The sequence below is a fragment of the Canis lupus genome, chromosome 12 (assembly GCF_011100685.1).
Source record: "Canis lupus familiaris isolate Mischka breed German Shepherd chromosome 12, alternate assembly UU_Cfam_GSD_1.0, whole genome shotgun sequence".
NCBI classification, from domain to species: domain Eukaryota; kingdom Metazoa; phylum Chordata; class Mammalia; order Carnivora; family Canidae; genus Canis; species Canis lupus.
Window position 1 is genome coordinate 6,017,335 of NC_049233.1, and position 23,465 is coordinate 6,040,799.

General features: G+C 51.9%; 1 protein-coding gene across 6 annotated transcripts in view; it reads right to left on the minus strand.

Moving 5' to 3' along the window:
• Positions 1-23,465, minus strand: part of CPNE5 (copine 5) — a 90,416-nt gene that overhangs the window by 23,529 nt on the left and 43,422 nt on the right. For 2 of the 6 annotated variants that reach the window (XM_038553892.1, XM_038553894.1), the window contains exons 8-11: positions 23,334-23,384; positions 22,975-23,038; positions 11,445-11,548; positions 6,701-6,805 (exon numbers count right to left, since the gene is read on the minus strand). In XM_038553892.1, the coding sequence (XP_038409820.1) occupies positions 6,701-6,805; positions 11,445-11,548; positions 22,975-23,038; positions 23,334-23,384 (324 nt within the window). Of the gene's footprint in view, positions 1-6,700; positions 6,806-10,067; positions 10,192-10,569; positions 10,695-11,444; positions 11,549-22,974; positions 23,039-23,333; positions 23,385-23,465 lie in introns of those variants that run through there. The other 4 variants (XM_038553893.1, XM_038553897.1, XM_038553895.1 and 1 more) reach the window with 4 other exon arrangements.

Sequence of the window (23,465 nt, forward strand, 5' to 3'; positions counted from 1 at the left end):
CCGGCGCCCCGCGACCGGCGTCGGCCCCGGGGCGCTGCCCACTGCCCGGGTCGGCGAGGCGTCGGCCTCGAGCTTGCGCCGCGCCCAGCAGGAGGCGCTGTCACCCCGCGGATGCGCCTCCCCGGGGCTGGAGGGCGGGGGTGCGGACCTGCCGGCCGCGGGGCGCCGACTGTTCCCAAAGAAGGGGCGTGTGGTAGGTCGTGCACCAACCACCAGCCGGGGCTTTCGGTGACCTGTACTGTTAAAGGGGGCAGGCACGGCAGCCCGTCATGTAAAGGAATCCTCTGAATTCTAGTGAAACCCAAAAAACTGTGTCTCTCTGAAGTGAACTGGGTGGAAAGACCCAAAGGCCCCCGAAGGTCTGCTGGTGAGCTGAAAGGGGAACGAGGCCGCGGGCGGGCGCTGCGCGACCTGGAGGGCCCGAGCGCGGACCACCCTCGAGGAGGGATGACAGCGACTTTGCAGAACTGGGCACCCGCCGCGCAGGTGGGCCCCTGGAAAAGGGCCTCTTCCTCTCCACTTTGCCCTTCGGCCACAGTTGGAGAGCTTTTCGGGGGAAATTTGCTTAAATCCGGGACACCGGTGCCTGGGTACCTGGGCTCTGCAACTTCACTCCCTAGAATGACAAGGCTGGAAGTGACCTCAGTGGCATCCAAGCCTGGCTGCCTGGCAGATCACGGGGGAGCTTTTCAGACACACACGGGCTCCAAGTCCTGTACTTGGCAGCTCTGGCCAGGGCCCCGGGATCTGGTTTAAAGGCTTCCCAAGGGGCGCCTGGGGGGCTCAGCGGTCGAGTGGCCGCCTTCAGCTCAGGGCGTGATCCTGGAGACCCGGGATCCAGTCCCACATCGGGCTCCCTGCAGGGAGCCTGCTTCTCCCTCTGCCTGCGTCTCTGCCTCTCTCTGTGTGTCTCTCATGAATAAAAAATAAAATCTTAAAAAAACAACAAAGGGTTCCCAAGCAGCTCTGCTGTGCATGTTCTGGAGTGATAACCTCCAGCCCCCCTCATTTTCAGATGGGGAAGCTGAGCCTGAACGGCTGCCAGTGACGTGCCCAGGTCACAGAGCTGGTGAGGGTGGGGGCTGGGACCCTGCCCCACAATGCCAAGGTCCCCCAGTCCTTCGCAGAGCCGGGCACCTCTGCGGGGGACTTTCCGGGACCCAGCAAGGATTGCTTCTTCTCAGACCATGGACACCAGCCTTTAGGTGACTAGATCAGTGACAGCCACGTGTTCAGAGGCTGTAGGAGGACCCTGGTTACAGCCACAGCCTTGGAGACCCAAAATAATCACTGGAGAGATTTTTTTTTTTTTTTTTTTTTAATCCCAGGGCCAGAGGGCTTGATTTAATTGGTTGGGGTAACAGGCACAGGTAGTTTTGGAAAGTCCCCTGGCTGGTTGGAATGCGTGGCCAGAGCCACTGACCTTCTCTAGGGGAGAGCACTGCTTTCCACCCTGTTTGCACACAGGATTCCCTGGCACAATTTAGCAATTCTGAGGCCAGCGCCCTACCCCAGAGGTTCAAAATCAGTTGGTCAGGGGTACAGCCTGGGCTGGGGGCAGGGGGGACTATTAAAAGTTCCTTGGGGAATTTTAACTTGCAGCTGAGGTTGAAACCCCCCTGGGTGTGAGATTCCTGTGTAAACTCAGCCCAGCCACAGTGGAGGCTCTAGGGAAGACTAGAGTTTGGGGCTCAGATTAGCTCCGAGGCTGCAGCCTCCAGCACCAGGGCAAGAGGTGAGAGAAACAGTGCCCAGAGACAAGGCCAGGCAGCAGCAGAGGCCAAACACAGCTCCAAATCCTCTATAGGCAGCTCTGTCACTCTCCAGCCCCAGCTGGGGTGCCCAGGTCACCCCATGTGCCACTTGTGGGCTGTAGGCACAACCAGGCCTAACGAAGGCTCACAATAGACCAACTGTGACTTCTGGGGCAGGGCCCTAGAGGAGGGGCTGCTGGGTGTGGCACAAGGAAATGGGCCTCTGCTGTCCAAAATACGAACATCTTTGGCATTAAAGGCTCAGAACAACACAGAGCTCCTAATCTGGGAGGCAGGGAGGTGGCCAGAGAAGGCTGCAGGCTCTGGGACAGTTCTAGCATGCCTAGCATGTAGTAGGTAATATAAATATTATTTAAATATCTGTTGCCTGGGACATTTGGGTGGCTCAGCGGTTGGGCATCTGCCTTTGGCTCAGGTCGTGATCCCAGGGTCCTGAGATCGACTCCCGCATCAGGCTCCTTGCTGGGAGCCTGCTTCTCCATCTGCCTGTGTCTCTTTGAATAAAAAAATAAAATCTTAAATAAAAAAAATCTGTTGCCTGACTGAGACCTCACAACTTCGTGAAGTTACTGTGCAGTAATGATTCCCTCCTTCCATGAAATCACATGGGGAAGCCCGGAGTACGTGGCTTTCCCCAAATTACACAGCTGCTCAGCCGTGAGGCCAGGCCTGGGGCTGGGAGCCAGGGTCCTGTGGGTCTCTGGGTGCCTGGGGCTGCAGTGACAAAGCTGGGTCTCTGTGAGCGTCGACAGGCCAGCAGGACTGAGGGACACTGGCAAAGACCGCAGGCTTCCCTCTCGGCACCGACAGCTCTATCTATAGACTCCTCCGAGCAGAGCTGCAGGCCGGCCTCCTAATGAGCCTCACCAGGGCAGGAAGAGGTACTGGGCTGACAGGTCACCAGGGCTCAGCCCTAAACTGACTGAGCCCAACAGTCTAGAGGCTTCAGGGAAGAAGAGGGGTGCCGGGGCTCACTGCAGCATGCTACGACACCCCTCTGGATGGCGGGGCTTGGTGCACACGCAGCCATAGCGAAGGGGCTTTGCCTCCTCTGCCTGCATTCAGCTTTTTCTGCATGTGTAAGCTGGTGAGGCTAAAACACTCCGAATCCAGGTCAGATACACTGGCTGGGGCCTCCACATATTCAGTGTGCGGTGGGGGTTCAAAGGAGAAGAAGGCTTCTCCAGCAGGCCCACAGAGGTGTGAAGCTTCCGTGATGGGACACCCCCCATCCTGGGGAATCCTCTCCCCTCGCCAGGTAAGGACCCAGTACACTTACCCTCTTAACATCCACTCATTCAACAGTGAGGTATGAGTGTGTGGCAGCAGCCCAACCAGGAGAATCTGGCTCAAGGGGGATAAATCCTCAAGTTACACAGTCAGTGTTCAAGGAGACAGTAGAGGGGCTTTCAGGAAAGGCAGGGGGAGTATTTCTTGTCGTCACCTACTTCACCCCATGGAGGAGGGCTGGACTGGCTCTGACTCCAGCTCTGCTCAGCTGGCTCGCTTGGGTTTGGACTGGAGACACAGCAGAGGTAGGGGGACCTTTGCTTCTGGAGAAGGCAGCTTCCATAGAAGGGAAATGTACCTTCTCCTCACTTTGCCAAGATACATAAGCTCCAGGCCTCTGTTTCCCTCTCTGTGAAATGGGCATGTCACTAGTACCCAACTGCTAGGGCTACTGTGGAATTTAAATTCACAAAATAAGATCATTATTTAAACCAAGTAGAACACAATTTGGCCCATGTCCAAAAGACTCGGTAATCGTAACTGGTTTCCACTGCCATCATTCCAAGTAAATTGCCCTGGTTCTCACCCTCCCGGCCATCTTCTTGATGGTGGGAGCTGATACTTCTATTTGGATTCTTCCCCCTTGGCTCCTGCCTCCAACCGCCTTCTCCAGGTACCCCCTCATAGCTCCCTGACCATCCCCCACGACTCTCTCCTGCTCCCGATCTGTGCAGGGCCTTGGGCACCTCACCTCTGCCAGCATCCTGTCCTCTTCTCCCCTTGGCAGAGCACCGCCTGCCTGTCCCACAGCCGCCCCCCACCCCGGCTCCCTGTCACCTTTCCATTTCTGTCTCTCAACCCCAGCTCCAAACACTAATGACCTATACATCCCTTTCACCCCCAGATCTAGGCAGATGGTAAGGCCTTTGAGTCTTCACCTCCAGGCTCAAAGCAGACCTGCGCCGAGCCCCTGGGCAAACCTCCTCCAAACATACCCCCCTCACACCCGTCTTAACCCTTTGGCAACAGAGCGTGAGGGTCAAGAATAGATTCTCTAGCCAGCCTGCTTGGCTCCAAGTCCTGGTTCTACCACTGACTGGCAGTAAGATCCCAGGTGAGCTACTTAACCTCATTGGCACTCAGTTTCTTTACCTGTAAAATGTGGGTAGTATTTGTGCCTTTTTCAGGGGAACCACTCATGGTTAGGAGAATTAACTTAGTGCATGTACATAAATTACCACAGGAGTACTACAGGAGCCTTTACTATTATTATTAATTATTAATATTATGACCTGCCTGTCTCCCTAACAGGGAGGCTTAGGTCTGAGGTTCACTATGCCCATAGCACCCAACATGGTACCCGGTGCCTGGCTGGCTTGGAAGACATGGCTGCTGGGTTCTGAATGTGCTCTTGTGAACAAGAGGCACCTCGGAGGGAGCGGAAAAGTGGCTTCATTTTCCTGCACAAACCCCTCCCTCTCCCACCCTGAGAGGGCCTCTGGACACTCGTGCCTCCCAAGAGGCTGCTGGGTACTGAGGTCACAGTAGTACTCAGTGGCAGACGGGCCTGTTGGCTTACCAGGCCCACGTAATGGGCCCGGCCCCCTCCATTAACACCAGTCAGGCACATCACGGCCAATCTGTTCCCAGCTGTAGAGAAGGGCCTGAGCTGCCTGGCCATCCTGGAGGGCGACCAGTCTGGGGCTCTCAGCCTGAGAGGGGGGAAATGGGGGCCTACAGAGGTGTTCCCCACCACCTGCACCCTTAGCTCCTCTGGTGCCTGAACAGTAAGCCCAGGTCTTTGAGGCTGGCTGCCCTCCTCACTGTCCCTGACAAGGCTGGGGTGCAGGGTCCTGTGTAAGTGGCGGCCAGCTGGACCTCCAATAATCTCCAAGCAGTGGGGCCAAAGATCCCCTTTCCTCCCACCCAGTGAGATGTGAATTGCTAGGCTCTCCCATCCCCCAACCTTGAATTTCTCCTCCCTTCCTGTCATCTCTCCCTATCAGATTCATTCTTCCAAGAACCAATACCCCCCAGCACCTTCCAGCCTTCCCCAAGCCTCCTTTACACCCTACTGCTCCAACCAGACTGTCCTCCCACACCGCAGTACCCCAGAAGCCCCAGGACCCGGCCAGACACGTAGCCAGGGTTCATTTGGCCAGAATGCCTATTTTTGTCTTCAGTCTCATTTTGCACAATTATTTAGCTATCTAAAATGCAGATGTGTGCACATCTGAGCTCCCTGGGGTCAGACGAGAGGCTCCCTAGAGATGGAACTACATTCCCTTGAATGCCACACAGCTGCAGGTGTCGTGTGGGGCACATAGTAGGTGCTCGGTGACTGCCTGTGGAATACATGGTGGCTGCTCAGTCCCAGCCAAGAGGCAGGAAAAGGAGCCACCTCATCTCCTAGATCCGCAGCCTAATAGGGTAGCCTCAGGGTTTCGGGGGCGGGGGGGGAGGCAGGGGGTGTCTGAAGGCCATCTGCACTGTCATTCCCACTCCACCCCCACCACACATACCCAGTCCCAGGGAGCCCCTGCCAATGCCATCAGCCAGGATGCCCTGAGGGGTCGTTGTGATACCCCAGTGCTCCCTTTGGAGTGGCCAACAGAGGCCCAGCTTCCTCAAGGCAGCCTGGGTGGCCCTGCCTGTGTACCCTCTGCTAGCTCATCCACTGGCAACAGTGATCACCAGGAAGCAAGGCCGGGTTCACGAAACTTCACACAGACCAATACCACCTTGCAGCACCCATCTCACATGCCCTCCACTCCCCAGCACTTAGCACAACTTGTAATTATACGTTTCTTTGTGTGATTATCGGATTAATGTCTGGCTCCCCCACGAGAATGTAAACTCCCCGAGGTTGGGCGAAGGGTGAAGACTGTGTGTTTTGCTCCCTGCTGATTTCCCAGCATCTCGCTCGGTGCCAGGCACATGGCAGGAAGTCAATAAATGTTTGTGGACACAATGCAGGGTTTGGTATTTTATGCACACCAGAGCCTTCTGTGTAGGCTGTGTCATGTGAGCTTCTAAGCAGCCCTTTCAGGTAGGTGGATGTTTAAGACCCACTTTACAGATAAGGAAACTGAGGCTCAGACAGGTCAAAACTTGCCCAGGTTGACAGTACTTTTTAGTCACAGAGTCAGGATTAGAAACCAGGTCTCCAGCATCTACACCCAACAACCTACACTCAAACAATGATGGTGTGAGAGGACATGTAATCAGAGTAGGCTGCGTCCTATCAAAAAAGTTTCACAAGTTCTCTGTACTCCACCCCTCATCCCCCATTTGGGATCCTGACTCCCCAGAGTCCATCTGCTAGGAGTTGGGGTTGGGGTGGCCCCCCCACGCTGCATCTAGAGCCCCCCCATCCTGTCCCTGCCTGCTCCTCCACCGGAAATTGTGAAGAGATAGGCTGTATAGCTCCAGGCCAGGACACCCAACACCTAGCAGGGCTCCCTGGATCCCATCCCCCCAGCTTGGGGAGGTCCCCACCAGTGGAGGGCTGCCAGACCAGGGGGACAACAGCAGGGCAGAGTGCAGAGGGAAGTCTGTGAGGAGGTGAAGGCAGACACTGCCCAGAGAGGTGAGGGCAGGGACAGCACAGCTCCAGGGGGCTCTGCACATACTGCCCAGCCTGGGACAGCCTGACCCTCCACCCTCCATCTGGGAGGGACAGGTTCCCATCTCACCGGTCATAGTCCCCATTGCACAGCGCTCTCACAGGAATGGAAAAGGTTTGCCAGACTGGGTTTAGGGTGTTCTTCATGACCTCGGTCTTGTGGCAGATGGTGAACCTGGTGAAGAAGAGAGGGAAGATGTCAGGCCCCAACCAAGGGAGGCAGAAGAATCAAGGTCAACGGAGGGGCCAACCGATTAACCTCTGCAGTTGCCCGATAGTGGAAGCCAGAGCTTCCTGAGGTCATAAGCTGCATGGCACTAGCAGTATCCAGCTGGAAACTAGATGGCCATTTCTTGCTGATGCTTGAGAGGCAATTCCTGCAGCAGGTGGGGAGTGTCTGGAGATACTGACTCTGCTCCCCCTCCCCCTCACTCTCTGTGACCTTGAGCAAGCCAATCCCTCCCCTGTAACCTCAGGGAGTTAGCTGCTGTCATTCTTCATCTGAGATCCATGGAAGGATCTGTGCATGGGATTTAGGGGTTTGTGAACCCCTGAAATCAGGGTGAAATTGGGTCGGTGATTTTCATATGCTTGCTGTTCCCCTGTCCGGAGCGCTATCTCCCCAAATTTCCATGGTCATGGCTCACTCCTCTCTTCCATCAGGTCTTTACTCAAGTATTACCCCTCTGATATAAGCACGTGCTCCGAGACAAAATTTAGAACCCCTGGTCCCCTGACCCTGACGTCCCCTAGTCCTCTTCATGCTTCTCTTTACCTGTTATCATTTGACATTTGACATAGTCTGTGTTTCTCCTTACTTATTTCACGGCTTGTCACTAAAATGTGAGCTCTGGAAAGACAAGAGTTTTGTCTTCTCTGATCACTGGTAATGTATCTAGTGCCCGGACCGGTGCCTGGCACTCAGTGTTCACTATTTTTTTGGAACCAACTAATGAATAGATGTATTTCTCAAGAGGAGAGTTTCCACAGCTTTCACTGGCATGAAAGGCAGTGCAAATCGAGCCCCTGGATTCGACAATCTCTAAGACACTTCCAGCTCTTCCAGTCTGAATCCTTGAGCCTGCTCTGCAAACTAGAAGTGTAGAGCTGGCTTTCCCCGCTGGGCTCCCATCCAGCGTCCCTGCCCACTCCCCATGCCAGGCCTGCCGGCCGCATCCTGGAGGCCAGCCCTGCCACACAGAAGGGCAGCCAGGAGCCAGAGCGGAGCTGGGGGGCAGAGGCTGTCCCCCCTGAGATGTCCCAGAATCTGCCCCAGCCACCTCCCAGCCTGGAAAGGTCACCCCGGAAAGTGCCTGGGCCCCGCCCGTGCCCACACAGCCTGTGCCATTTCTTCTCTGGCAATTTTCAAGTCAAAATGTCATTCCTGTCACCGCGGCTCAGCGTTTCTCTTCTCTGCTCCTTCTCGCCCGCCCACTGGAGTGTGGAGATACATGTGGGAGACCTCCCCACACACCCCGGAGCTGGTGACGAGGACAGGAGTGGGGACAGGGACAGGAGGGGCCCCGTGGCTGCCCCAGTTGGGGAGGGGGCTCGGGAGGGAGAATCAGGAGCAGGAGCAGCAGCAAGGGAGGGACGATGGCCTGTGCAGAGGCCCCGGCTGGGCTCCAGATACCTCCTACCCAGAACAGTCACATCCACCTGCCCCAGCCCCTCCCAGCCCCTCCATCTCTTGGGACCCACTGACTTCTGACTTCTGTCTCTTCTTCCTTGCCAACCAATTTTCTTGACTGGGTCTTGAGCTTTTATTTATTTATTTTTCTTTTTAAATTTTATTGATTTATTCGTGAGAGACACACAGAGAGGCAGGGACACAGGCAGAGGGAGAAGCAGGCTCTCTGCTGGGAGCCCGATGCAGAACTCGATCCCAGGACCCTGGGATCACGACCTGGGCCGAAGGCAGACCTCAACCACTGAGCCACCCAGGCCTCCCTCTTCTGAGCTTTTAGCCTGATTTCCTCTCTCTGTGCTTCTCCCTGAGCCCTGCTATGGTCCTGTTTCGGCTTTCAGCCTCTGTTCTGAAACTGCTTCCCCAAGCCCCTCATCACCAAATCCACAGACCTCTCAACTCCCTGCTGTCCTTGCCGTGGGGGCCTGGCCCTGGCATGGAAATGGTCCCTGCAGACATCTCCTGGCTCAACTCCCTTCACTCTGACATCTGCTCCGGAGCCTGGTGTGGGACAGAGCAGGCACCAGCAGGGTGGGAAAGGGAGGGCTCAGGTCCCAGGGCCACTCCTACCAGTTGTGCAGCCCTGGCCATGTGCCTTTCTCTCTCTGAGCTTCCTCTTTGCTGTAAAATGGGGAAACACACCAGTAGCTAACACCACCAGGCCCTGTTCTCGTGACACGTAGTAACTCCTTTGGTCCTCACAGCAACCCTGTGAGGGAGATGGTAGGATTATCTGGACTGCACGTACCAAGAAACTCAGGTTGGGGAGGTTATACGTGCCCAGTCCAATATGGTGGCCATCAGCCACATGGGGCTATTTCTCTTTAAATCAATCTAAATTAAATTAAAAATTCAGTTCCTCAGGCACACAAGCCCCGTGTCACACACTCAACAGCTACATGTAGCTAATGGTGACTGTACTGGGCGGCGAGACACAGAATATTTCCATAGTCCCAGAAAGTTCCACTGGGTTAAGAGACTTGCCTGAAGGTATGCACGGCCGGTAGCCTGCAGAGCCCTGCTCTCCAGCCCGTTATTAATCCCAGAGGAGTGATTGCTACTGAATAAGGTAGGTGCAGTGCCAGCAGCACTGTGGGTGCTCTGTGCAGGCTTCCTTCCCGCTCCCTCCAGGACCTTTCACTCCCTGGGTTCCCTCACCGACCTTCCTCCTGACCTCTTCCTAACTGCGAGTGTGTCTCCCGAACCTTCTACTCTTCTCTCCTCAAACCCTGGGTGACCACCCTGCTTCCACCAGTTCAGCCTCTGACCTGTGCCCACAGCCTGGCCCAGCCCCTTGGGGGCCTCTGGGTGGGTTCTCCAGCCGCCTTGGTGTCCATTCCCAGAGAGATCCAGCCCATGCTTCAAGGGAAACTCGCCCCCAAAGAGACTCCCCCATCTGACCAGCTCCTTTGTCATTTTCATGCTCTGGGTTTCCCACAGCTCCATTACAGGGAGGGGGGCTCCAACTGCCGTGGCCACCCAAGTCCAGCCTGGCGAGCTCTGCTCCCTGTCCTTTTGCCCCCATCCCTCCCCTTCCCACGTTCTCCCCGCATCTTCCCAGCGAGGCTCGCCTGCGTTCAGCACCTCCCACCTGTTCACGGTGTCAGTCACGAGTCTCTCCCTCTTCCCTGCCCCCTCCCCACCCATCCTACACAGGCTCTGCTAGAACAATCACTGGCACACACTTTGCAACACACCCCTCTGCTGCTCCCAAACCCGCATCCCTCTATGCTGGCCAGCCGGCCTTCACCTCAGAGACAAACCTGGCCCAACCAGGCGTCGCCTCTCTGGAGGGGACCGCTGTGGACGTTTCCGTGGGCGTCCGCCTGCAACGTCCCTCGGCCCTTCTTCCTCCCTCCCTCAGTCAAGTCAACGTCAACAAGAATTATTTAAAGAAATCCTGCTGGGAGTCCTTTAGTGAGACAAAGACTCCTTTTGTTATGCAAATGATCGCACCTAATTTCCCTTGTTTTGCTCTTTCAGGTTTTTAAAATCAGTTTTCCCTGGAACTGAAACACATCTTCCCTGCTCCGCCCTTCCCCCCAACACACACACACACACACACACACACGCACACACACACACACGCACCGCACACACACCCAGAGTTCTAGAATCCAGGGGACCTTGGCGGAGCCCATTCTGGGCTGCCTCTGCTCAGGGCACACCTCCCTTGCACTCGCCTTTTCTCTATCCTATTATTCTCCTCTGCTCCTCCCCCATGGACCCATTTTCTCCCTCTCCTTCCAAACCTGCTTCCAAGTTCCCCTGCTCCAGCAGTGTTTCTCTAATTAACCTCCCTGGCCCCATCGCCTCCTGGTTCTGCAGAATCCCAGCCGTAAGTGGCCACAGCCTCCCAGAGCTGCGCTGCCTAAGGAGACTGTGGAGACCGCCTAATCCAACCTGTTCATTGGCCTGATGAGAAAATAGACCCAGAGAGGGGGCATTATAGCTTGCCCCAGGTCACATGGCAAATCGGTGGGGTGGACCAAGGTCCCCAGACCCTCAATCTACAATCTGTGCATCTGTGTGCATGGCTGACCTACATTTGCCGACGTGTCGTGTGTGTTTCCGTCATACCGTGGGTGGCTTCTAGATTAGGGAGAGGAGAGGAGGAAATGGGGCTCTAAAGACGTGTGCGGTTTTGAATGAAGCCTATGGCAAGGTGTGGGGCTGGGTGGGTAAAAGGGTCCAGATTTGCCAGGCCGGGCGTGTGGTAGTTGGGTGGGGGGCACATATGGTAGTGGGATGTTCAGAGGGCTGCAGGCGGAGGAGGGGTGGGCTGGAGATATGCATTGATCTGTGGGGAAGGAGGAAGATGCTATCAGAGGAGCCCCTTGTTCCCACCCTAGCCCTGCTTTTGCCACTCCCCTCACCTCCAACATTCGTAGCACCCACCATTGCTGAGCCTCTCAGAATGGCACTGCTGGCTTGGGACCTGCCCCTACCCGTCCCACCCACCTCACCCTCCAGCCCACAGCGGTCCCAACCGCGTGTCAGGCACTACCGTGATGCCCCCAGCTTCTACCTGGAGCAGGAAAGAATCCCAGGCAGCACTGCCTGGTAAGTCACCACACCCCTCCACCCCTGATTCCGGAAAGGGGTGACGTGTTATCAGAGAACTTACGTTCCATCCTCATTGCTTCTGTAGAATACCAAGAAGGGGTCGGACTTCCCAAAGAAATCCTTCTTGTCCAGCTTGTTGGCGCAGAACTGCATTGTGGCTACATCCTGGTGGGAAGGAGGGAGAACAGGGGTGTGAGGCAAAAGGAGGGGGGTGCCCCAAAACCTGTGGAAACACAGCCCCAAGAAAACAGGAGGATTCCAAGCTGGTTAGAAAGGACAGCATGTTATGTTCACCCTACACCAACCAAGGGCCAGGCTCTGGGCTAATACCTGTGGAGGGAAGGGTTTCATTGCATCTCAACCCCACTGGGCAGGTCTGATAGAGCCGTTGAGGGGCAGGGGGCAGGGGTGAAGCAGGTGGATTCTGGAGCTGGCTGCTCCAGTCTGAATTCTGACTCTGCCACTTTCTAGCTGTGTGACCTCAGACAATGGAGGCAACCCCTTGGAGCTTCAGTTTCCCCTCTGTAACATGGGGCACACACCTCACAAGGCTGTTTCGAGGACCAAAGGCAGAGTGTAGGCATGTCAGTGTTGATGTACTCAAGTCTGTTACTGTTTTACCCAGTGGCTCAGAGAGGTGAAGACACTCATGCAAGGCTACTCTGAGCTTGGTCTGCCAACCTCAAAGCCCTCGCTCTGTCCACACCACCTCATTCCTTCGCACACTGTGTGACCCCTAAAGGACAGTCAAGATGAGCCATCGCTGGGGTGCCAGGGTGGCTCAGTGGGGTGAGCACCCAACTCTTGATTTTGGCTTGGGTCATGATCTCAGGGTCCTGGGATAGAGCCCCTTGTTGTGTTGGGCTCCATGCTCAGCAGGGAGTCAGTCGGCTTGAGATTTGCTCTTCCTCTGCCCCTCCCCTCTAAAATAAATACATAAATCTTTAAAAAAAAATAAGATGAGGTGTCACTTTCATACCCGCTAACCCATGAGAGGCTCACCCAACTCTCTGAGAAGCCTAAGGCTTAAAGCAGGGAGCCACTCCCCCAGGTTCAACAGGAAGAGCCCTGGATATCTGACTGCCCTGACCAATTCATGGCCTCTGCTGATGCCACACTCAGTCCAAGAGCACAAAGAAGGTATCCAGGCCCTGGTGAGGATCTCTGGACCCCTCACCTGGGTTTGCCGTGGCTGACAGGGCACTGGGCAGAAATGCCCCCATATCCTCCTCTTCATCAATCCCTGTGTGGCCTCTTCAACCTGAAAGATCTGCATCCTGACAAACCAGCTGCCAAGTGGCCGGAGCTCAAAGCTTTGTCTTATAGTCCCTGGGGCCTGGCCTGCTCTTAAGGGCCAGCGCCTGTCAGGAAGTCACCTACCTCTCATGCTGCCCCCTTCCTCTCGCTGGGGAAAAGGTCTCTTGAGATCAGTGTCCTACAGCCCAGTGAGGACCAAAATGGTGGCAGAGATTAAAAGGCAACCACGTCCACAAGTTTGAAGGACATCATCAAAGGTTTGGGGATGAGTATGGTATAATGGTTAAGAATATGATTGCTGGGGGGCACCTGGGTGGCTCAATGGTTGAGCATCTGCCTTTGGCTCAGGTCATGATCCCGGGTCTTGGGATCAAGTCCAGCATCGGGCTCCCATAGGGAGCTTGCTTCTCCTTCTGCCTACGTCTCTGCCTTTCTCTCTGTGTGTCTCATGAAAAAGTAAATAAAATCTTAAAATACAAACAAGAATATGGTTTCTGGAGCCAGGCTGCCTGCTTCAGCTCCATCCCTTTCTAGCTATGTGACCAGAGCAAATTATTCACCTTCTCTGGCCTCAGTTTTCTCCTTCTGTAACATTGGATAGTGACAGCCTATGTCATAGGCTTGTTGTGAGGTTGAAATAAGTTAACATGACCATAGTGCTGAAAACAGTGTATGGAGCATACCAGGTGCCTTGAACGTGCAAACAATTACAGTACACTTGCCCCATCCTGTACACACAATGTGTGTGGCCTCTGTCCCTGCTCCTCTCCTCCCTTACCCCCTTTGGTGCCTTCCCTCAAGGACAGCTGACAATAGCAAACACAGAGCATCCCTCCATTCATTCATTCATTCATTCATTCAACAAACACGTATTAGATACAGTATATATGGCCAAGTCACTGAGCTCCTTATTACCTTTAGCCCTCAAAGTAATCCTTTGTCACTTTTTTATAAATGAGAAATCTAGGGGTGGAAGCAACTGACCTGCCCAAGATCACTGGCTGGTAACTGGTAGAGTGGCAATTCAACATATATGAACTGATTTCAAAGTCATGTCTCTTCGGGAACACCACTCCACTCCCACAGAGAGAGAGAGAGAGAGAGCGCATTCCAGTTCATGAGGCCTGCTTCCCTGGTTCCTTCAAACTCCAGACTCTGAGGTGGGTATGCAGGGAGGGAGGGGCTGGCCTCTGGTTAACCTGGGCAGGAATTACCCACTAAAGGGAGGCCCCAAGGAGGGGCAGTGTGGAGGCACAGCCACACACACAGAGGAGCCCAGGTAATGACAGCTTTCATCACCTCCCTCTTCATAGACCACCAGAGAAGAAGAAGGAGCTGGACTGGGGGCTTGCAAGGCCTGGGAACACCAGGAATCCTAGAACCTCCAGAGAACTCCAGGACATCAGGTCTGGAATAAGATGGGCTGATTCATTGAGCACTTACTACATGCAAGTCACTGTGTTAAGCCTTCTCTTTACATATATTATTTCACTGAATCCTCCTAACAACCACATGAAGTAACTCCACTACTCTCCGCATTTTACAGATAAGGAAACTGAGGCTTTTAAATCCTGTCCTATTCTCAAGGTCACATAGAAGTTCACCCAGGCAGAGCTTTCCCTCTCAGCCTCCCAGAAAGATTTCTAGCCTCCTAAACTTGCCCCCTGTAGTCACTGTATCTCTGTAGTAGAAAGTTCCATTTTGGACAGAGGGAGCATTTTAAATGCCTCCCTGGGGACCTCTATCCCATGGCCTAGAAAAAAAAGAGGAGGCCTTGGTCTAGGTGGGCTCCTCCCAATGCTGGCTCTGTAACTGGTGAGGCCCAGGGCAAAGGGGAAATGTGACAGCAGGGCATTAACGTGAGCATAAGCCCTGCAGGACTGCACAGTTCTTAGGCCCACGCAGCTGGCCCTTGCTCCTCCCCATGGGGGCAACAGACCTTGGCACCAGAAAACTCTCAGACTCTGCTGAGGACAGCAGGGGGGACAGCCCAGCAAGGCACCCAGAGTTCTGGGCTCTCAGCCTTGGTTTCCTTATCCATTAAATGCTCTGCTGGACAGGACAATGACATGTCCTTTAAGGCCAGGCAATTCAGGCTTCAGTGCTGATGCCCCGGGGAGCATACCAGGGTAGGGCAGCAGAGGGGAAGGCTGGCACTCCGAGGACAGTCCTGGAATGCACAGCCCCTCCAGCTTCCTCAGGATACAGCTTGGCTATAACTTAAGATGTGACCACACACATTTGGAGGTCACCTGAATGAACAGAGGCAGGCCATATGCGACAACCTGCACCAGTTTGACTATAAAATACATACATATGTTGAAACAACCCAGACAGATGCCACAAAATCCAGGGGCAAAAGCTCTTATTTTGCTTCCTAGGAGAAGCCCTCAAGGCCCTACAAGATCAGGAAGGGAAGGAGGAATATTAGGAAAAAATTAATGCAGACCGTAATAGAGCATCACTTCCAGAACCATTCAGTGCTCCCCTGGGAGGGCCACTTTCCCAGCATAGCACCTAACACACAGGTTAGTACACAGGAGCCAAGTCCACCTGTTTGGAACCCCATCTCTGCCAGCTATCCGCAGAGCAGCCCGTGGCAAGCAACTTCACCTAAGCCTCGGTGTTTGGCTCTGGAAAAATGGAGAAATAATGTCCCCCCCCCCGCCCCCGGTGACCTGTTGGGACGAGTAAAGCAATGGACCTATGTTAAACACCAGTCCACAGTGAATGGAGCGTGGAGCATCTATAAGAACGGGAGCCAATCACTGTGGAGCGCCATCTACTCCTGCGCTCAACCCTATGGAACTGCCAAAGTTTAACCGGTGTCTACCTATGAAAATGGCAGTGGAACATGGATCTACCCAATCTGTGCCAAGCACTATAGTTATGGCTATTAATTCATTTAATCCCCTAAACTACCTCACGAGGTAGGAACTATTATTATTCCCATTTTAAGGATAGGGAAAGTGAGGCCCAGAGAGGTTAACACCCTTGAAACCACACAGCTGTTAGGAGGAGAAGCTGGGATTTGGAACAAGCCAGTCTGGCTTTAGAGCTTAATAACTGAGATTCCGAATGATGACCCCAAAGCATCCAGATAAGTTTAATTATGTTCTGTAGCCTCAGTTTGAGAAGTCAGAGAAGTGTGAAATCCATTTTAGAAAGGCCTCCTCCGTGCAAACTAGTTAAAATTAAAGAAAAAAAAAAAAAAGACTGGCTCTGAAATTCAGCTAACTGGAAAAATCCTCCAGTGAGCCACCCCTCATTCCTGGTGATGGGAAACATATGAGGTGTTGCTGGCAGTTTATCTTGCCGCTTAACCTGATCTGCCCTCCGTAACACAATCTAGACCCGGAAACATTCACCAAAAGCCCATTATGATAATCAGTACTATCGTGCCACTGTCGAATCCATGAGGATAAAACAGACCTTCAGTGAGACTTCTAGGCTGTGACCAAGGCAAGCTTCTTCCCTCATGGATGCATATCCCATGGCGGGGAGGGGGGTGGGGGGCAGGGGGTGGTGCCTTGAGACAAGGAACTGTAGCTGTCTGGGATGGTGGTGTTTTTAAATTTTACTTTATTTAAATTCAATTACTTAACATATAGTATAGTTATTAGTTTCAGAGGTAGAGTTCAGTGGTTCAGTTGCATAGTAACTAACACCCAGTGCCCATCCATCTCATCACATGCCCTCCTTAATGCCAATCACACAGTTGCCCCATCCCCTCACCCACCTCTGGGGGACTGTGCTTTTGAAGGTGGCTCTGAGTTATGCGAATAATCATATTACATGGACAAGGCCTTGACCACTCCCCTTAAATGCAGGTTAGTGAATGAACCCCAGGAAGAGTCTGGGAAGTGGCGATAGATGGACTGGGCCAGCAGAAATAAGGAAGCAGCCAATTCTGGCTGAGGTCAGAGGTCCTGCTGTCTGAAGGCTCAGCTGGAGGGCGGGGACTCTCTGAGCACATGAAATGCTGTTCCCAGACCAGAAGCATCTCTGGAATCAACTGTGGAGGAGATAAACAACTCCTGCAATATATAATTTCCTGCAATTTCTGCCTTTTCGCCCTATCTTTTTAAAAAAACATATTAAGTTCTTCCAAAACAGCAGGATTGCCTCAATTTGCATCTTTCCACTGTTAATCAGGCTGCTGGGGAGACTACAGCAAACAGACTTTCACTCCAGGGTGGCCTGACCTATGCCTGCTTGCATGCTAGCCCTCCCTGACCCAGAGAGGGCCCTGCAGGTCAGATTTCAGGCCCAGGGCCAGGAGAGGGTAGCAACACCCAGGAGGGGCAGAGGGAAGCTGGGTCTTGTTGGCATGCTCCAGGATCAGAACAAGAGTAAGGGAAGTGCAAAAATTTAAAAGGTGCCCAAAATCTCAGTCATCAAAATCAAGATTTTAATACGACACCTTGAAAAATCAAAATCAATGCAAAAATCCATGACAAACAAAACATAGACAATTTGAATAAAGCCATTTTACAAATGAAGAAACTGAGGCACAGAAAAGTCGAGTAACTTGGCCAGAGTCACCTAGCTAGCAAGCAGTGGCATCTGGTCTGGATCCAGGGCCCAAGTTCTTAACTGCTTTGTCCTCCTGCTCCCACCCTACGCCCTAAAAAGAACTTTGAAATAGATGATGTAACCATGGTGACATCTATGGTCTGCTCTTCAAAGTTTGCTGGGTTTTCCAAATTTCCTGGCACTAGTACATGGTCTTTTTTAGTCCAGAAAAAAAAAATCGATTAAAAAGAAAAAGAATCATTAGCCACTATTCTGAAATTCAGCAGTCCAGCCGGAGGCAGCACAGCACAGAGTCAAGAGTGATTCTGTGAACTGTGACCTTTGGGAGGGCTTCTTCAGGCACAGAAAGGCCTAGAGCCCCAGCTTGCCCGGGGAAGAAGCAGGGCATCTGGGGTGCAGGCGTTTCGGGGTGTCCATGAAGACCCCATAGGCCAGGGTTGATTGGAACACAGATGGTGGGCGGAGGAGTTGGTCTAGGAGATGGGGCATGTGGCTACACATTGACTGTAATGACCATGTGGGGGTGGGAGCTGGGTTTTTTCTGCCGTCTTAATGACTGACTCCTCAAACAATCTCATCAGCTGTACATCTGTTGATTTGGTCATTCAGATGCTGAAAACCCCAGATTGACCATTTTCCCCTCACATTCGTGGAATGTATGTGTCTGGGATACTAACCAAAATCTATCAACTAAAGTTCAAAAGAAAAATCGAACCATTCGGCTAGGAGGACGTTCACAGGAAACAGTATAATACATACTGTGTATTCCTATAAGAGAATAGATTTAATAAATTATGGCCATCCACATATTAGAGAGATAATATATAGCTACTAAAGACATGTTCTCAAAGAATATCTAATGACCTGGGAAAATAAATCTGGAAACCATACTCTACGAATCAGAAGAAAAAAACTATACATGTGTACACCTAGAAGGACGAAATACGCCAAAAGCACCAAAATGTCAACAATGACTTATCTCTTTGTATTTTGTATCATATCCACTATGAACATGTTATTTTTTTAGCATCAGGAAAAAATGGTTCTGTTTTGTTTTCTTTCCTTTTTTTTTTTTAACTGGAGGGATGATTTCTAAGAGCAAAAAATTACAAACTAACTTGTAGAAGGGTGGTGTGTGACTGCTGGTCATGGATTATGCAGGACACTTACGTCTGTGCTAGCCACAGCACACATCTTTCCCAAAGATCAACCTGCATACTTCTGAGTCTCAAAAAAGCTTCATCACTTCCCCTTATTTCACCTTACCTCTTTCTTCTTATCTTTCTCCCCTTCTCCCAGGACTCTTCCCTAGGCTCCCACATGGAAACACTGGGCACTCCCTGATGTCTGTCCTTAGAACAGTGAGAGTTCTAACTTTATCAAGATTCAAAACTACTAAGCAGTCTCGCTACAAGGTCCTGCACCATCTAGCTCCTACTCCCATTGACTCCCTCACCTCTCTGGCATCATTCATTACTATCTTCCTGCCCCAGGGCCTTTGCACAAGCTGTTTTCTTTGCCTGGACCCATCTTCTTCCAGGTAGCTGCAAGGGCTTATTCCTTCATCTGTATGTTTTTAGGCATATTACATGGTATCATCCATGGATTTTTCCTTCAGGATAGTAAAGACTAGCAGTAAAGACTGCTATAAAATACTTGCTATTAAAAAAAGAGGCAATAGGTCTGACGAAGTTAAGGACCACTGCTATACTATGATTGCTGGTTGGCATTTCTGTCTCTCATGCTAAATCAGAAACTGTGGTGCAGGGTGGGGGCAAGGACTGAGCCAAGGCATATTTGCCTAAAAAAAAAAAAAAAAAAAAAAAAAAGCTCTGAATGAACATATGAACATATGAACATAAGGGTGGTGATATCTAAGGGGTGGGGACCCCCAGAGGCAGCTACAGGTAAGAAGCTTTGACTCCCCTGGCTTGTCAGAACTGAGCTGCACTCTTGAAGTGTGTACAGGGACCTGATTGGGAGGCAGTGAAGATGTGCTATCTGGCCAGGGACTCCTGGCTCTTGGCAAGGCAGGTCTGGGGACCTGGGAGGCCTAAGGGTAGCTAAGGGAAGGGGAAGGGAGGGCAAGGAGCTGCCCAACCCCTGCATCTGCAACACCCCCTGCCTTTCTCTAGAAGCCCAGCCACTCACCACACCTGCTGAAGGCTCCTGAACCCACGAAGATCACAAAGCCCACCAGTATCCCATGTATGGTCAAGCTTATGGCTTCACTGTGGGTAAAGGAAGTTCTCCCTGAGGATTAGGAGTCCACAGCTCAGGGGCAACTTCGTGGCTCAGTGAGTGAGCATCTACCTTTGGCTCAGGTCGTGATCCCAGGTTCCTGGGATCAAGTCCCACATCTGGCTCCCTGCTGGGAGCTTGCTTCTCCCTCTGCCTGTGTCTCTGGCTCTCTCTCAGTGTCTCTCATGACACTGTAAAAAATAAAATCTTAAAAAAAAAAAAAAAAGGAGTCCACAGCTCAGCAATCTTAGGCTGGCAACCTCTCTGCATCTGTGGATCAGGAGCTTTCACCCCTCCCCACCTCTCAGCCCTGTGGTGAGGATCAAATAGACTGCAAAAACAAGGGTCTTGGTCAACTGTGTGGACACTATGCCAATGTTGGTCAGTATTACAGGGAATAATGACAGTTTTCCTGCTGAGCGCAATTAAATCTTTGGTGACTCAGAGGCCCTTCAGGAGCTTGAGCTCATCATTGTCAACATCAAGTATTACTGAATAGTATTTTGGATCAAATTCTGATTGTTGCAACTTTCTTGGTATTTAAATTCTAGATGATCAAGGCTTTTCTAGAACCTATTGAAGCATGCGGTGCCCCCACTGGAGTCCACTCCAGTCCTTTGAGAGTCCCCAACCTCCCACACCATCCCTGTGGATGGAGGAAGGGTTTGTCTACTTAGGCAGAATGCATTCACTTGAGCAGAAAGCCCTGCACTGGTAAGAGGGGGAAAAAAAAACCCACCCCTCAGACTCCACTCTCTTCTTTTGATCCTCCCACTGAATGCCGAGCTGGAACACAGAAGCAAAGCAGTTCAGATGTAATTATTTTCATTCAGCCAGATGCTGGGAATTAGTCTCTTTTCCTTGCAAGTATTCTAGGGAAAGACAGGACTCAGCCAAAGATGCCCGGAAAGAAAAGGAGCTGACAATCTCAAGAGGAAGGAAGGGAGCCCACCCCCCACCTCCTTGCCTGGGAATAGCTTAGATCAAGGAAACTGCTGCCATCCCTGGATGAAGGAGGGGAGGGGGATGGGGAAGGAGGAGGAAAGGGGAGGCTCCCAATAAATACTAAATGCAGACTGTTTGACAATCGCGGAAAAACTAGCTCTACGGCAGTCCCGGCATTGTCTAGAGCTTTAGCATTTCCAAGCACTTTCCCTTCTATTACCTGATTTAATTATAAACTAAATCACCAGCTGAGCTAGAAGCTGGGGGGGCAAACCAAAGTCAGGCTTCAAGGAATTCAGATTCCATCTTTCCCCAGGCACCTGTGAGGCCCAGCTGCCCCCATGAACTTATCCAATCCTCATAGCACCCCTATCAGCCCCAACATACAAGTGGAGAAACTGAGGCTCAGGGAGCTTAAATAGCTCTACTGGAACGTTGGCTGGGTTCTCTCTCCCTTGTCTGAATCCCAGTAACTTCTGGATAGTCCGTATACACCCTTCTAAGAGTTTCCATCAGCAGGAGAGGCTAAACATTTGATCTGTGCTTCCTATTCATTCAGTTAATCACAGATTCCTGAGAGATCCTCTGTGAGTGCCTAAGTTAGCATGGTCATGGCCATACTGCCCTGTCCTGTCAGCTCTGTGGCTTACTCTCCAACTGGAAGCCCCTGAAAGCAGGATTTGGGACCCCACAACCTGGTGGTTAAAGACCCTGGCTCAAGAACCACACTGCCTGGGTTCAAATCTCTTCAACCCAGTGGCTATGTGGCCTTGGGCAGGTCATTCCACCTCTCTGTAAAATAAAAACCATAATATATCAGATATTATAATACCTCACACTACCACAGTCTTATATCATATAATAATACAGAAAAATAAGTTGATGTGTGTAAACCACTTAGCAGTGTATGGCTCAGCAAAATTGTTCAGTTAAGGTACGCTTGGGTGCCTCGGCAGTTGAGTGTCTGCCTTTGGCTCAGGTCATGATCTTGGGGTCCTAGGATCGAGTTCCGCATCAGGCTCCTTGCAGGGAGCCTGCTTCTCCCTCTGCCTGTGTCTCTGCCTCTCTTGAATAAATAAACCAAACCTTACCAAAAAAAATTGTTCAGTTAATCTTGGCTAACAATTTATCCCCCCAGAGCAGCAGTTCTCCAAGTATGGACCAGGGACCCTCAAGGGGTGGCCCATGAGGCCAAAGCTATTTTCGTAATAATGTTAATAAGACATGGAGTTTTCTAGACATTACCCAACAGTGCTATCACAACAGATTGACTGCAGAAGCAGATATGAGACTCCAGTACTCCTCGGTTCAGCCTGACATTAAAGAGATTTACAAAAATGCAAAACAAGGCCACTCTTTGCACTAAATGACTTTTGTTTTGGAAAACAGTTGTTTTTCACTAGAGTCGTCATTTATGTTATCCTGTAATGGGTTAAACCATTGTCATTTTTAAATGAATTCGTATACATATTTTGAATTTCTTAATTTTATTTTCTAATATGGCAAATATTCATAGCTAACAAATACCATAGTTGCACTGACTTCCCAGGAAGTCACAAAATCGTGTTTCCCAGGCTCTCTTACCTGAGCCCCACGTGAGTGTGGGTTCCCAGGTCACCCTAGGCTTGGCCCTGTGTTCATACTCCATGGCTACCTCTTGCTTCTCTCCCCAGGACCCACCCCACTCCCACCTGTGGCTCCTAATTAACCTAAGAGGCATGCAAGGCCGGGAATGAGCCCCAGTTTTAGAGGTTTTAGAATAGGTTTGATCTGGATTAGAACCATGATTCTACCACTTATTGTCTTTGAAGAGATGTCTTAGCTTCTCTGAGCCTCAATTTCCTTATTCATAAAATGAGAATAACAATAGTATCTATCTCTTTGGATTGTTGTCGGGAGTAGTGACAAGTTACATAAAATGCCCATCCCTTGACAAATAATAACTATCATCATTACTATGTTTCATCATTATTCTTTATTAGCCCTCAAGCCCCCTGAGCCCCTTCTCCATCTGCTCAGCTACTCCCTCAGCTGTCCCCATCTCCTGCTTCTCCACAGAAGAAGCAAAACCAAGGGCTGCGTGGGATTGCAGTCTCTGGCTTCGCAATACGCACACCCCAACCACACACCCTCACTCCCTCAATCCCATGCAGGGTGTCACCCTACTCCAGAGCTAAAAGTGACATATGACAACTAACTGCCAAGCACCCAGGCTTCATGACTAAAAAGCCCCTCTGCTGCCAGTGATGCAGCCAAAGCAGTCTTAGTTCACAGACATGTAAGGGGGACCATGATGGGGAATGGAGAGCCCTAGTGTGCACAGCAGGGGACCAGGGCCTAGCCTGCTCCTGCCACTAATTGTGTGTGTGTGGGTGGGGTGTCCATCCCTTCTGGACCTCAGTCCACTCAGCTATAAAAGGAGAAGACACGTTCTAATTCTGATGTTACAGAATTCTAGGACAGCCAGGTTAAACTGGGGAGCCCCGTCTTCCCCAGATTCCCTCCAAAGACACACACGTGGCTGTAGGGTCACAGGGACAGCAGCCTGCCCTCTGTCGCTGCTCCACCCCCATCCCCACCAGGTCCTGTCCTGGAGTCCCTCTGCCACTCACCCTACAGTTGCTCAGCTCCTCAGCGGACAGGATGATGGTGCCACATTTCTTCCCTGGGACACCACTGGGAGAGGAGAAGATGAAACAATGGAGAGCCAGACAAAGACAGACACACAAAGTCTGAGCTCTCCGTGAGTCGGCCCTCCTCATCCTCCCCTCTCCCCATCCAGCAGATCTGCCCAGAGCCCCTGAGAAGACAGAGTCTCCTGAAATACTTGTGGCAGTGTGGCCTAGTGCACTCCTTCCTGGGCCAGGCCCCCCAGGCCTGGAGCTGCCCCACCCCCTGCTCCCCAAGAGCCCACCAGGAAGGGTAGTGTCTGCAATGAAAGTCCTAGAAGTGGAAAAGCATCCAGACTCACCCGGAGGCTTCCAGACCAGTGGTTCTCAAACTTTCCATCCAAAGACCACTTCTGTGGGCAAAAGACCTCGTGGGCCAGCCACCCCACCCTGCACCCAGCTGACCCCCAGAGTTCTCTGAGTCACTTTGATTT